Source organism: Helicoverpa zea, chromosome 10 (assembly GCF_022581195.2).
Source record: "Helicoverpa zea isolate HzStark_Cry1AcR chromosome 10, ilHelZeax1.1, whole genome shotgun sequence".
Classification (NCBI taxonomy): Eukaryota; Metazoa; Arthropoda; class Insecta; order Lepidoptera; family Noctuidae; genus Helicoverpa; species Helicoverpa zea.
The window spans coordinates 6106221-6121386 of NC_061461.1; the positions used below are offsets into that span (position 1 = coordinate 6106221).

Here is a 15166-nt window from a genome sequence, read left to right on the forward strand (position 1 = left end):
TCAGAATGTCCACCTGCCGCGGACGGCATGGAGCGGTTCGCGTGCCCCACGCCCGACCGGCAAGGGCGCTACCGCTGCATTGACGATCATGTGCTGTGTGACGGCTTCATCGACTGCCCCAGCGGCGAGGATGAAGACCGACAGGCCTGCATGTTCTATAAAACGGTGATTCTATACATACTTATAATAGTAATAATACAGTTTCTCCACTATCAACGGCGCCTTAAAAATACAATCTATTTTCCAGTGTACTTTTTTGGATAAACTTAAAAATAACGCCATGCAAAACACCATATCTAAATGGCCAGTTTTCAGTATTAGCACAAAGTATTCGCACTTAAATAAACCCAAGCGAGTATAGAGGTATATCTGTGTGTATAAGCCATAGGAAGCAACCCTGGAGTCGGAAGTAATTCCCATATAAGGATAAATAATTAATTGGAGAGGCCGCCGTTAGTGTCCCGATCAAGATAAATTAGTGTCTGGGTGAATGAATGGACACGTCGTTTGGTTAACTAATAGCACCCAACGCTGAAGCGACGAGTGTGAAACATTTTCATTATTTACTGTATTTAAAGAGTCATTAGATTGTAGTAGTGGGAGACTAACACCCCTTTTGTTTGCAGACAAAGGCCCACCTGGATGTCCTGGCCGACGCGCTGCTGCGGTGGGCGCGCGGCCGCTAAGGACGGCACCCCTCCCGGACCCTGACCCCCTAGTGCTCTAATACTCCGCCAGTGCTACACGGACCTCATGTAAAATATACGATCGATTGGCCCCCGTGCTTATATACGATCAGTGAAAGCTGCGAACTCCCAGGAATAGTATTCGGGCGCAACCAGTCAAAACTCGTACATGCGTTGGACGTAATGAAACATATCAAGTAGTGGTGCAGCCTATGCCAAAACATGACCACTTAAAGTGTAGTGTAAGGTTTCCGACTGCGACAATCGAGACAGCCGAACGCGATGCGTGCTGGTGCGCGCTACCCACTGGAGGAAGGAAAGCAGTGATACGATCTGGTTTCGTCCCAATTTAACTTCTCCGCAGCTGATTTATTTTCCAAGTATTTCATACCTTCTAGCACTTATTAAACTAAAATGTGAGACTGGTAGTCAACATTGTTAGACAGTAGAACATATACATAAATATTTTAGAATAGTTCTTCATTTGGCAAGACGTAAATGTTTGTCGATTTGTTAAAATATTTATTCACTTTATGTATTTACTCTACATTAAGTTATGACATTCCTTATTATAATGAGGGTTGTAAAGTATATAAGAGAAAATTTAAAATATGTTGTATATAGATAGATACCTAATGAATTATTTGATATTTATTTAATTAGTCGGCCTATATGCAATCGACGACTGCTCCGACGAGCTCGCCTCGTACCACGCGGTGCTCAGCCGTCGGCGGCACTATTGTCTATTACTTTCCCTGATTTGTCGATAACTATTTACTTAAGTACATTATTTTCAAAAGACAATTATTAAGATAAATGTGAGAGCATTATGTATTTTAACATAAATTAATCTCGACTAGAGGCAGCTATATTGTGTACTGTTATAAAATAATCCATTATGATAAATACTATTTGTTCCTTAATTTGAGTAATCGTATGTTTAGTTGTCAATGTATGTATGAGTTACTGATATGTTCAATATGGCTAGAATAAAGTTAGTATTTCGACTGAAAAATATAATTGTTACTGCCCTATGCCGATCAAGTCTGGGATTACACTTGATGAAAATATTCTAGTCACTGATCAGTTCCTATTATTTACTATGTTGTGTTGTTAATTTTATATAATACCTAGATATAACTTGTTACATTTATTCCAGTAAATTATTAGTTCTGTTAAACAAGCGTTGTTCTGCAACGACAAACCAAATGAGGCCAAATGCCTGTAACAAATGGCACGAATTCATTGATATACATTATTATCGCACCGAATCGTTTAAAAAAATACTCAATGAATATAACAAATTCAATCGAACATTATGCTGGCACATTGAAAGGAAAACTTGTGTAGCATGAAAATTAATAAAAAATATACCAGATACTCATGGTACCTAATAAGCGGTTTCAATGAAGGTGATTTTATGGAACAAGCAATTATGTTTATTACTTATCTATGTCAAACGAAAAAGATCGCTCAATGTTCACATCCACTACATTTAGCTAGCTATTAAGGAAATATAATTCAATAATGAAGGTGACGCTATATTGCGTACGTGACCCATTATTGTATTATTTTTAGATTTTAAAATTATAAACAGATAAAGTAGAGATAATTTATTATAAAAATGTCAACATTATATACTCTTTAGGAATATTTATTATGTGTATAAGGTAGCACATAGAGATTCCGTCTACGTCGTTTGGTAGTAAGTAGTCAATATTGCACCAATTAACATTTGATAAAATTATGTCTAGCACCCCATATTCTGTGTGTAGCTAGTGAATAGAATAATCAGTTTTGTCGCAAGTATTAAATTAAGATTAATTAATCATTATTGCATTCTATTCATAAGCAAAATGTAGATTAGACAAATTATAAAATGTATATGATATTAAATTACTTATGTTAAAGTGGATGTGAACGAACAGAAGATAAGTCATATTTGAGACTTAGGAGGCACATCGAAGCAGGATATACTTATTTACGTAGAAGTTTCCTTTTAACTAATAGTTCGTAATAAACAAAAACTTGAGTAAACACCGCTATAGTCTGTTAGAACGTGAGTTCTTGAGCCAACAGACTCAGCGGTATTTACATTTAACACGACATTTACACAAATTCTGTTGGAGTATTAAATTTGATCAACAAATATATCGATACCTGGCTACCTGCTTTGATGTTAATCTCATATAAGACTTATCGAAAATTCAGTATTAACCAGTCAATTAATGATCAAATATTATCCAGTAAAATTTTATTCAAAATTCAATTACCGTAATACAGAATGGCTTCATATTTTAAATTCGATTCATTTTAATCCATCTGGAAAAATGCATAACCAATTATTATGATCGATGGGACAGTTACAGCGATACAGTGAGGTCAAATGGTTATGTCAATGAATTCGGAGCGACAATTACAGTTCTATTGAAGTAGCATATCATAAGTTATCCGCCAAATATTATGATTTATTTATTATTGCTATCGAAGTAGAGTTAAAACATGGAATAGTTTTACTATACCCCAAGACTACTCGGCATTTATAATTATGATTGTATTTACTTTTGTGAATTCATATTTTTTTATTTCACTTCAACATGTTTTATTAGAACGGAAAATAATTATATTTAAAATTAATCTAAATGCACTAAAATTTGCCTGTTTCGTATGTGCACAGCAATTTATTGTGATATTTTAAATACCTACCGTCTTACCACAAAAACTTTTAAACGTCAGTTTATGCCTTGTCTAAAAAAATGTCAAATTATGACGTTGACATATGGTTCATTTTGCAGCCAAAATTTTATTAGATAACTGTAAAACAGGGTTTAAAGTTTTTGTAGTAAGACCATTATAGGTTAAGATGCAAATCAAGATCTCGGGAATAGACTATGTACCTATCAATGTGATTAACATTAATTTAATATATGTATTAGTTATTATGTACCTATGATACCTGCGTCACAGTTTTAGTCTGTATTAAATACAGGCGCATCATGATTAGATACTGTTTAGGCTTTGCACATCTATGGATACCTTATTTATTGTATGTCTATTAGAAAAAGTTACCTTGCAAGTATTCAACCTCGTATTGTTTCGAAATGGCTCTTATTTTTGTTCCTGTGTCCTTATTACTTGAGAAACATTTTGCAATTTTGGTCAATTTTATGGATATATACCTGTATGTGTATGTAGAATAATGAAGATGCTAATCGTTGTTCAGTCCAGTCTCAGTATGGTGACTCGTACCGAGACGCAGGACTACGCGGCTACGCGGCTACGGGGCTACGCGGCTACGCGGACACGGCGCACTGCCGCGAGTCGCGAGTCGGACGCTTCTCGTCGCCACTGAGACCGCTCATGTGTCTTCGCCATTACTTCGACGCACCCCTCACTATACCTGTTTATTGTATTTATATCTAATGATTGTTCCAATATATGTAAGCACGATCTATGAGCACAACTTGTCAAATAAATATAATAAATGCCTACTTATATCTAACATTTACACATCGTTTCTAGACACTTTTATACGATTCGCAGTTTGTTGCGACTGAAAACCGTACTTCTACGCCTCTTTTGGAAAGGAAAGAATGATGCTCATTAAATCTTCCGAACTCAGTTCAAATTAGATATTATTGAAATATCTATTTCTCATAACGTACCTAAGGTATACCTTACCTAAAATATCTTTACAAGTCAAATGGGGAAAAGTACTTCGACGATATTTACTGTTGGAAAACCATATTTTTAGATGTCACACTTGTAGTGGGTAATTATTACACTAAAACTCTTTATTTGGTCAATTAAAAAATACACATAAAACATTTTCATAGAAATTTTGCTGCGTTACCTAATCTTCGTCATTTCACAGGACGAATCAAATCATTATTTCATTAGCCGTTCTTCTTGAGGGAATTATAATTTAAAAATGCAACTATTTTTGTAGATACATATTTGATTGATTACCACTAGATAGAGATTAACATATGTATATTTTCTCATAGTGTTGTGTTTGCCAAAAGACAAACAATTTACTATCTCTGATACCGCACAAACTGTACCGTTGAAACTTTGTTGACTCACAATATACCGTGGACAGTGACGTACTGTCGGACTCTGTCATGTTAACTGACTCCGAAAGGCAGAATCGCTCGTGCTCACTCAGGTAGGCCACACAGGTCGTTGTCATCGCATAGCTAGTATGAAAAATGGAATAGCCTCTGAGAGAATATTCGCCACGCTTATACATGAGCGCGTAACGAACAACAACTCGTTAATCGACTTCCACATTCCAGAGAGGTTATGCTTAATAATCTTGATGATCTTTCCACTGTCATTCTCTCTGAGAATATTCTCACTTTTCAACCGTGTCATGGAGTTGCCTAGACATTTCGCAGAACATGCCATTGTCAGCAACTCATATGGCGATAATCTTATAACGACTACGCTATTTTGTAGGCGTAATATACTTTTGGACTATTTATTATGTATTGTTAATTACTATGTATGTTGTATTAAGAAAAAAATTGAAAAACAAAAATAAATGTTAATAAATGCCTCAGCCAGATAATATAATAATTGTTTTATTTCCCTGACATCCAATAAAAAATCGCTGTAATACATATGTAAAGTACAACAAACGGCAGCCGGGGCTGCGGGATTGTTCGAAAGAGTTACCCCAGCCCTGGTACATAAAAGCCCTACGACGGAACACGACGGTTTTTAGTCATTTTTAGCGTCGTAAAAAAAATGTACTTATGAAATTCATAAAACCTCATCAATACGAAATACTATGCGGTCGTAGTCATAGTAAACCAAAACAAAAGGTGGCCGCTATAAACTATTTCTTAAATTAAGTAGCCTCCATGCAAAGGTATTTATTTATAAACTTATATCCGTATCAGTTTCAGTCAATAAGAAAAAGTAGCTATACCTATCCGAATAGTGAACCTCTCCTATTTTCATTCGTCGTTACGTCGTCGTATTACCAAAAGTAAAAAGGGCACATCCATCCGATATGGTTGAAAATTCACATTCATAATTCAAGTAGGTTGATGAAGGAGTACATTCGGGTAGTATATAAGTGGGTTTATGCGGGGAGTACATAATGTTTAGTTTTACATAAGGTAGTAACTAAAGTAGTACTAGAAGGGGAGTAAGTAAGTACAGTTATCGGCACGGATATCGAGCCATGACCTTCACCTGCGCAGAAGCGATTTACTGCCTTATTGCCTTATGCGTACGGGTGCGCAAAGCGATCCCCACTCTTCCGCCGAGAGCCCAATATCCGTGCCGGTATCTGTACATGAGAGAACACATAAGATAGTTCCTAGGGGAAGTCTTATAGAAGAGTATAGAGCATAGGTATAAGTATTGAGAGTACACAAGGAAGCTCTTAGGTGTACTCTATATGGGAATTTATAAGAGGAGTTCATAAGGAAGGACATAGGGAAGTACATAAAAAGAAGGAAGAAGTGTAACGACTTAAGTACCTAAATTGGAGATATACCCACAAAGGTAGATCCCGCTATAAGCATCGACCAACTCAATGATAAAACTTTGAACCCTGAAACTGTAATCGTACCCTTGCATGACGTAGCACTTTAAACGCTATTTCAGGCCATAATATAATATGAACAGGAAGTTAAAAAGCACAGTCGGGCTAAAATATATCTCAAGTATAATACCACCCTAATAATGCTTACACACTCAAAAATAAGCGTATAAATCTGGCAAAAATCTGTTGCCTGTTTTAAAATGCATTTCTGATCTGCCTCTATGCCATGAATTTAAACTGTAAACAGAAAAACAATCGGGTTTAATTTCTGAGCCACATCCTATGGCCACATCAATTTCCGTGCCATAGACAAAAAATTCATTCACTCTGAGCCTCTGAGTGCATCCACTACACTGAACAGCAAATACAGCTCTAAAACTTTATTATAATCTGTGCCTTTGTCAAGGAGTAAAAAATAAATGTCTTTCTTTGTTTTCGTTTGTTGTCTCAAATTCATATTCATGTCGAGTCGTTGCTTTGTTATGAACTGTGAAATTTTGATAGAAAATAAATAATTGAGCAGTTTTAACAATAGTATCAGTGTCGACAGGATTAACGATGTCGGCTACCGATACACAGAAACCTGAGAGTTCAAAGGATACCATATCAAGCAATTCGATCGATGAAGGCTTGCCGAGAGAACTAAGCCAGCTAAGTCTTTCAAGTGCTTCAAGTCAAGATGAATTCTTTTGCGACTCAGGACATTCGGGTGCAGCTTTGAAAAATATATTCGGCTATTATCAGTCTCAAAAGTTGTGTGACGTTACTCTTATTGCAGGAGGATGCAGGTTTGTTTATTTACTTTTGTCAAGTAGGCATAAATAAAAAGGTCAGGTGTTTTGCAAACGGTCGTGAACCCTTATTCATCATCAAAATGCACTTGTTTTTCGCCTAACATTATTGAGTATGGATGCTTTGTTTTGAAAATTAAAAATAGAGTGAAAAATAATGAGCAACATGGCTTTCTTTGTGTTATGGTGTAAACACAAAGAACAGGATATTACTCATCCCTGTGTGCACCTTTTTCAGGAAAGCATACATAAATTTTCTATTTCAACACTTCTCTCACATAGCACGTATTGCTTGTAACAAAGGAAGTGTGCAATTAATTATAATTTCTATGATTACCACCACTCTCAGTCATAAACATATTATTATTAACTATATTCTTAATAGAATCATGATAAGGAGAGATGCACTTGAAACCTAGAAATGGTACTTCAGTTGTTATGTATTTCATAATTTATGTTCCTTATTTATGACGTAATTAAACTTTTTGTCAGAAATTGACACATATAAGCAGATATACAGGAATTGTTATATTTCATTTCAGTTTCACTTCTATTCTCTTATATCTTCTATTTAAAAAAAATATATCCACAAAAAAGGTTTGTGTCATCTAAAATGTTTTATTTTTCTACAACAGAATCCCAGCACACAAAATCCTCCTTGCATCATGTAGCGAGTACTTCGCAGCAATGTTCACTGGCTCCCTGAGGGAAGCTCAGTCAAGTGAGATCACACTTGAGCGAGTTGACCCGCAAGCACTGCAGGATCTTGTACACTATTGTTACACTGGCACCATAGGCTAGTATATTATGGTTTACTTTTTATATTATTAATATACATATTCATTGCAGCTTAACTTCTTATAACACACTCAAACAGCACATATTTAAATGAAACAAGATTTTTTTGCTGCAATGTGTATGCACAGTTATTTTTTTTTAAATAAGCAAAAACATATTACTTTTCTACTCTTTAAAGGTTGATCTCATGCTGTCAACTGTTTTTTTAATTTGCAGAACTGAGAGAGGAAACGGTTGAGGTGCTCCTTTCAACATCAAGCTTGTTGCAGCTTAATTCTGTTACAAATGCTTGTTGTGCTTTTCTAAAGAAGCAGCTGGACCCTTGTAACTGTCTGGGAATAGCTTTATTTGCTGAACAACAGTCCTGTTTGGATTTACACAAAAGTGCTTTGAAATACACATACCAAAACTTCATGCAGGTTCTTAATTATTTATTGTTTACATAAGTCTTATTTGAATAAACACAACAATTTTTTTTTTGTTTTCTGTTTTGTGAATAATCTGTTCATATTTTTTTACATATAATGTTATGTTTAGGTGGTGAAACATCAAGAATTTTTATCGCTCCAAGCAGACCAGCTAGCTAACTTGCTGAAATCTGATGATCTCAATGTAGTGACTGAAGAAAATGTATTTGAAAGCCTCATGGCGTGGGTTCAACATGATAGTGCCAATAGAGAAAGCCATTTGGCCACTTTGTTAAAACTTATCAAGCTACCCCTTCTATCATCAGAGGTAAATATTTCTAACTTCCCAATACCATTTTCAAGCATTTGTTTTAGCTACTATTCAATAAACCTGTTCAAGCTTAGCTAGGGAGCAGATTAGATTTTCGGAAAAGTTTAGAAAAATAAATCAGGTAAACTGATGAACATCCCGTTCATAAGTTTACATTACATCAAAAGTAAAATGCATATAAATAAAGAAAAATATCCTGCAACACCCATACTCTTGACTGAATTATACCTTAGTTTTTCAAATGTAATTATCTTGTTTTCAGTACTTAATTGATAAAGTAGAATTAGCCTGCGGTAATGTGCCAGAATGCCAGCCCCTCATTATGGAAGCAGTGAAATGGCATCTTCTGCCTGAAAGAAGGTCACTTCTGTTTTCACACCGCACAAGGCCACGGACATCAACGATTGGAAGGCTTTTAGCTATTGGGGGCATGGACGGATATAAGGTACGGTTTCACTTTGTGCTTATGTTTTTGCAAAGCTTGCTATAAGGAATCCGTAACAATCATTAGGGTTCTATATCATGTGTGCCATAATCTTTAATTTGGATCAAGTGTTTTATTGTGAAAGCTTAACAAAGACATAATCGAATTATGTACTTTAAAAAAATCAAAATTCCTTATTTAATTTTTTTCATTCTTATTGGTAAGTGCTGTCACCTAATTCTCTGGCTTTTTTCAGGGTGCCAGTAATATGGAAATGTACGACCCGCGAACCAACACTTGGACTCCATTTATGCGAATGGGTGCCAGGAGGCTGCAATTTGGAGTCGCTGTTATGCAGAACAAACTCATCGTAGTTGGTGGCAGAGATGGACTCAAAACATTGAACACGGTATTTGATTGTCAATTGTTTCAGGGTTTAAAAAAATTCTTCTCAATCTTAAATGACCCATAACGCTAGTTTATTTGTGCCGTCAACCTTCTTCTGTTTATGTATTCCTACATAGATATAATCCACTTATATGCCACCCCCTATTTACTCTCTTATCTATTCCTTACATACTGAAGTATACGCCGTTATGTACTACCTCTATGTACTCTCTTATAAACTATCTTTTGTACTCCTCGGAGCCGCCCACGGAACCTCGAGCCAGGCAATACCTACCATCTTCGTCCTTACAAGGAAGTTTATTTCTATATCAGGTGGAATGTTTCGACTTGACTTCTCTAAGCTGGAGTGTGCTGGCTCCTATGAACACACATCGTCACGGCCTAGGCGTGGCTGTTCTAGGCGACGGACCGAATTCGCCTGTCTACGCAGTTGGCGGTCACGATGGTTGGATCTACTTGAATTCTGTTGAGAGGTAAGATTAAATAACATGAATATATTTCTTTATTTATTGTGGTTTGTAGAAGACTGTCCTTTTACCAGTATAATAAAGCCCAGGCTTTAGGGATGAGTAGTAAAAATTGCAACCATTTAAATACTCTATAAAAAGCGTGGGTTTTTTTGCTGAAATATGAATGATCCGACTTTGAGCTAACTAGAATTCACTAGCAAATAACAGTCTCCATACCAATAGGGAGCTCAATACCAAAGAAGAGAAGAGCTAACCAATTTGCCGTATTCGTAGCCGTTTTATACACGGTATGTTCTTAACGTCAAAATCTATGGTAAATTCACCGTCCGTAAGAAGTTTTTCCACACACCTAAGGTGGAAGCTGACTAAACAGATATTGTTCTCGCCAAACGAAAGTCCGGATATAAATATACGCATGTGGCCCATATATGCCCGTATATGTATCTTGTGAATTTTCCATAACGACTAAATATTTAACGGAGAGAATACAGATGATGTTGTTCTTCAGATGGGACGCCTGTTCCCGCACATGGACGATAGTGTCTCCGATGACGGGGGCTCGCAGCACGTGCGGCGTGGCGGCGCTGCGCGGGCGCCTGTACGCGGTGGGCGGGCGCGACGGCGGCGCGTGTCTGCGCTCCGTGGAGTGCTACGACCCCGCCACCAATCACTGGACTAACTGTGCACCTATGATGCGCAGGAGAGGCGGTGTTAGCGTGAGTATAGCGTCTTTGTATTGTTGTAGTACATAATGAAGTGTTACTAAAATGCGTTTATGTTTTTAAGGTTATATGGGCCAATGCAGCCTGAAAATAAAGATATTTGATTTGATAGCGATACTGATGTATAAAAACACAGATGCGCTAGACCTCTGGGTGGCATTTTCGTCACATTTCTCGTTTCTCCTAATCCCAATTTTTTTTTTTTGGCTAAACCAGAGAGACCTAAAGAGAAAAGGTGCTTCGATCAAATGCTTGTGCGCAATAATATGTCCTGCTCATTTGGTTCATCTCCTTAGGGCCAATTACACCGACAGCTAATTACATAGTCAGTAGTTTAAATGGCTTATTTTTTTAACTAGTAGGCTGGAAACCTACTGCTTTTCCGATCTTATTGTGGGAATCAATCGATTTAGGAACAAAAGCCCAAAATAAAAGGTTTACTTATATGTTGTTTTCCTCAATCGGATGTTCAAATCATCTTCATCATCAACTGCAGTTGTCGTTCAACTTAACTGTAAGATTAGAAATCCATGTAAAATATTAGAAATGCATTTAAAAAATATTATATTCCAGGTATGCGCTGCGGGTGGTTACTTATACGCGTTGGGAGGCCACGAGGCGCCGGCCAACACTGTCGGCGGCCGACTGGCTTGCGTCGAACGATACGACCCGGTAGCTGATTCTTGGATCCTACTGGCTCGACTGTCTTACGGCAGAGATGCTATTGGATCCTGTCTACTCGGTGATCGGATTGTTGCTGTCGGTAAGTTCATATTTTGGTTTTTTAATATAAAAGCCAAACAGTTATGTTATGGTATGGCAGTATGGTAGTTATGGTTTCAGTTTCAAGAACTACAGAATTGGGACACGCAAAGTAGGTATTTACTGGGGCGGAGCTATTTATTTTTCCGACTTGAATGTCAAATATTCATAGTTGAACAATCGCTCATCTCTCAATCTCATTCACATCGTAATTATAACTAACCTAAACCACAGTTCACTCCAAACTTCAAATAACAAAACTAGCTGTGCGTAGTGTTCATTTAATGAAATTGCTGACTCTATACGGTTAAAATTATTTGACGTGAGGCGTTTACGCTTGCTATTTTTACAAATAAATGTACATATTTTCTTTTTGTCACTGTACACTAAATCAAAATAATGTTTTCTCAGGGGGATACGACGGGGTGCAATACCTCTGTGTAGTGGAAGTTTACGATTCTGAATCCAACTGTTGGCGGAAACTCGCTCCTTTAAGCACGGGGCGAGCGGGCGCGGCCGTGGTTGCCGTGCCGCCGCCCAAAAACGTCTTCTGATACAACTCCACACAACGCCCGGTCGACACAGCTAAGTTCATCCCAGTACTCTCTATGTCCGACCCGGAGGACGAAGACGATGACTACTAACAACGTCCAAAATGAAACTCTAAAATTGTACTGACTTAAACAAATAAAATTAATTCGTTAATAAAATGTGATAAGACGTAAATTGGAGACTCTAACAGGCATAGTAATCCACGATTTAGATTTTTGATGCTACATCTATTTTTCGCAATTGACTTTCCATTTCTGTGATTGTGTAAGTAACATTTTTATTCCTTATTCTTTTCTAGCTTTTCTTTTTTCACCCTAAGCTTTAATAAATTATTAAGGTGTAAAGCTTTGAAAAAAAAAATACTATGTTGTTGGTTGACTATGCCATTCTCCTTCGAGTAGATCCATAAACTTGTTGACTAAAAACAATTTAAAGTTACACAAAAATTGACAATGGTTTCGTAAACTTGTGTTGTTCAATGTATAGAAAATAAAATAAACAGTTTATTTTTGGTTTCTTTTTCGTAATTCAAGACTGTTATTAAATATTTGATTCCATTATCGAATTTAAAAGCTAGACTTATATGCGTTGTATTTAATAGATTTATTTTTTAACATATTAATAAATATTCAGTGTGATAATTATAGTTTTTAGTTCATAATCATGGTTATTATAATTTGACACTCAAATAATGGAAATGTTCTCATTACTCATAGATGCAGCTTCCTTAGTATCTATCAAATAAATTAAAAGTCATTTTATCATCTTTCTGATCATTTGACATTAAATCTTAATTGGTGATCTCAGTACTAAGAATGCGAAATAAAGGATTAACGGTGAGTTGCACGATTTAACTATAGCGACAACCACACCATTTTAAGTTGTCAATGCGCCGGTTTGACCAATGGGCGCCAAGCACATGGCTGGTTATGATTTGGTTATAGTTAGATGGTGTAACTTATTCTTAGTTTTAGTTATTATCTATTACATATAGGAGACTGCTAGTAAACTATAAGTTCTCTCATTTATTTTTTTATGTATATCCTTCATGAACTTTGTAATGAGCAAATAATGAAATTGTATATCTGTGTGTAAACTGCCTTGGAGTTTTCTTAAATGTGCACGTTTAAACATATTTTTTACTGTAAATGACATTTCAAAAATCTCTTTCACTATATAAGCATATTATGTCCTTGATGTTTCATGAAGTAAAATAAAGTAAATCTACAATTTTAGCATGACCATACTTACGATCGGTGCATCTTTTTGAGACCTTATTTCAGCACCTGCTATGTACTTGTAATTTTTAACACTTATATTCGGTTTTCTCTACTTATATTATGTTTTTATACAAGCCGCTGTGAAATTAAATGAATTATTTAATCTATAGGGTCTTAGCTTCAATTTATATAAAATATTTTGGTCTGAGCACAGCTCGAATAATAACATTAAAAAAAAATGGTGGTATTATTGTAAGGCACAGTACTTGAATCCTCTGTATTAGTGTTGTGTCATTTGTTTAGTACTTATAAATACTACACACTCAGACTCGAGTGCGGCGAATGAATTGAATTTTATAATATGATATCGCATGACCACTCTTGTAAGTGGCGAATCGGTCGATGCGGCCGATTCTGGCAGAATCATAATAACATTTGATAGATTTCGATTCCTTCGCCCGAGTCGGTTCTGACAGATGCGCGCGTGCAACATTAGATTTATATGAGAAATATGGATAAACATGGGCCACTGTCCCATCTCAACGTTTTTATTATATAATAAACAATAAAATAGCAGGCATCTGCACTCAAGGGTAGTTAAGTAGTTTATACTCTTATTAATTCTGTAATCTTAAAATACTGTAAAACTAGCTGTTTTTCCGCGGTTTCACAGGAACTTCTTCCTGTACCGGAAAAATATATAGCCCATGTTTCTCGGGGATAGTCTAGCTTTTCAATAGTAAAATATTTTTTCAAATTGGTTAGGTACTAAATATTTTATAGTGAATTATTAAACACTGTGTACTCCATAAATATTTTGCTGAAACAGTATTAAGTAACATTTATTTTTGTACTACTTGGTTCTGTAATTTAATGATTTAGGGGACCATTCTGTGATGTTAGTGCTAGGAAATTGCTAGGGTAAATACTGATTAATTAAAGAAAGAAAGAAATATTTCGTGTGGCTTTAGTGGCGCCACCAACTCGCTTTGCAATGGCCAAACTTTTCGCTTGTGTTTGATGAATAGTTTTATCGAAGTTGCTGATTATATAGATACTCCACAGTTTGGACATCTAGGACATACTTGGCCACTAAGCTCCTTGAAATGTATTACTAGAACTACGACGGTGTACAGCTTGGCTTGGCAAGAAAGCACGGAACATAGACAGTTGGCCTAAATGGTAGAATGTTTTTTTTTTTTATATATTGCATCCTTGCCAAATTATGAAAAATATAAATAAAGGAAATACAGTCGTTCTTGTTTGGGACGTTCGTTTTTTTAGAAAGTTGTGTAATCAATAATTTTTAGATATTATTTTATATGAAGAGATGAATAGTTTTTTTTTTGTTTATATATTTAAAAAGATTCTGAATTATTTTTGCAGTACCTATATATTTACTTACTCAAAGGGAAACAGACTGCAGCTGCCTCATCAACAGCTGCTTTAGTTAGGGTTATTGTAAGTAGTTCATTTTTCCTAGTATTACAAAGAAGCTAGTAGGTATATTATGAATTAGACATGTTGCCAAATTTACCAACTTCTGTATGTCTTCTCCAGTGATGTATTTTTAATAAATATTGTGGTAGCGAAAAAATTGTTTTTATTTGAAGTTCCCACAATTCAGTATCCTATATGTGATATTACTCTGCATTGAAAAGTTTATCGGATTAAATTCAAATTGTAAGAACTTTCGGGAGTAAAATAAAGCCATCATTACTTTGAGGTATATTATTACTATTCAAGATCAACGAAGGGCCGAACCTTAGGGGAAGCCTTTGTCCAGCAGTGGACGTTTTTTGGCTGAAACGACAACGCTAAGGGTCCGTTCACACAGACCGGCTCGGAGAGCATCGGCGCGCATTTTTCTTTTCACACAGACCGGAGCCGATCGGCTGCGATACCATAAAGGGCATGCAATCCGAGCCAAACGTCGAGAAAAACTACGTGATCGGAGCCGGTCAGCTCCTCTTATTATTTCACAACAAGCGCCTTCGAGCATTCTTATTGAAAAAAGCAGAGCACATGCAAAAAT

General features: G+C 36.1%; 2 protein-coding genes across 2 annotated transcripts in view; both read left to right on the forward strand.

Annotated features, from left to right (window-relative positions):
* Window positions 1–1208, forward strand: part of LOC124633908 — a 54091-nt gene extending 52883 nt beyond the window's left edge. The window contains exons 2-3 of the mRNA XM_047169278.1: window positions 5–165; window positions 627–1208. Coding sequence (XP_047025234.1) covers window positions 5–165; window positions 627–686 — 221 coding nt within the window. The 3' untranslated portion in view covers window positions 687–1208. The remainder of the gene's footprint in view (window positions 1–4; window positions 166–626) is intronic.
* Window positions 1209–6652: 5444 nt separating this feature from the next.
* On the forward strand, window positions 6653–14728 carry LOC124633896 (kelch-like protein 5). The gene is made up of 10 exons (XM_047169265.1): window positions 6653–7034; window positions 7673–7833; window positions 8052–8254; window positions 8373–8570; window positions 8836–9018; window positions 9254–9406; window positions 9718–9878; window positions 10384–10591; window positions 11171–11360; window positions 11771–14728. The coding sequence occupies exons 1-10, from the start codon at window positions 6805–6807 to the stop codon at window positions 11911–11913; spliced, it is 1830 nt and encodes a 609-aa protein (XP_047025221.1). The 5' UTR covers window positions 6653–6804; the 3' UTR covers window positions 11914–14728.
* Window positions 14729–15166: the final 438 nt, after the last annotated feature.

What these genes read in the sequence shown, in the direction of transcription:
- LOC124633896 (XM_047169265.1), top strand. Translation starts at nt 6,805, where the DNA reads ATGTCGGCTACCGATACACAGAAACCTGAGAGTTCAAAGGATACCATA. An exon ending in TACTTGAATTCTGTTGAGAG is followed by an intron (nt 9,879 to 10,383) that starts GTAAGATTAAAT and finishes GTTGTTCTTCAG; the next exon opens with ATGGGACGCCTGTTCCCGCA. An exon ending in GCAGGAGAGGCGGTGTTAGC is followed by an intron (nt 10,592 to 11,170) that starts GTGAGTATAGCG and finishes ATTATATTCCAG; the next exon opens with GTATGCGCTGCGGGTGGTTA.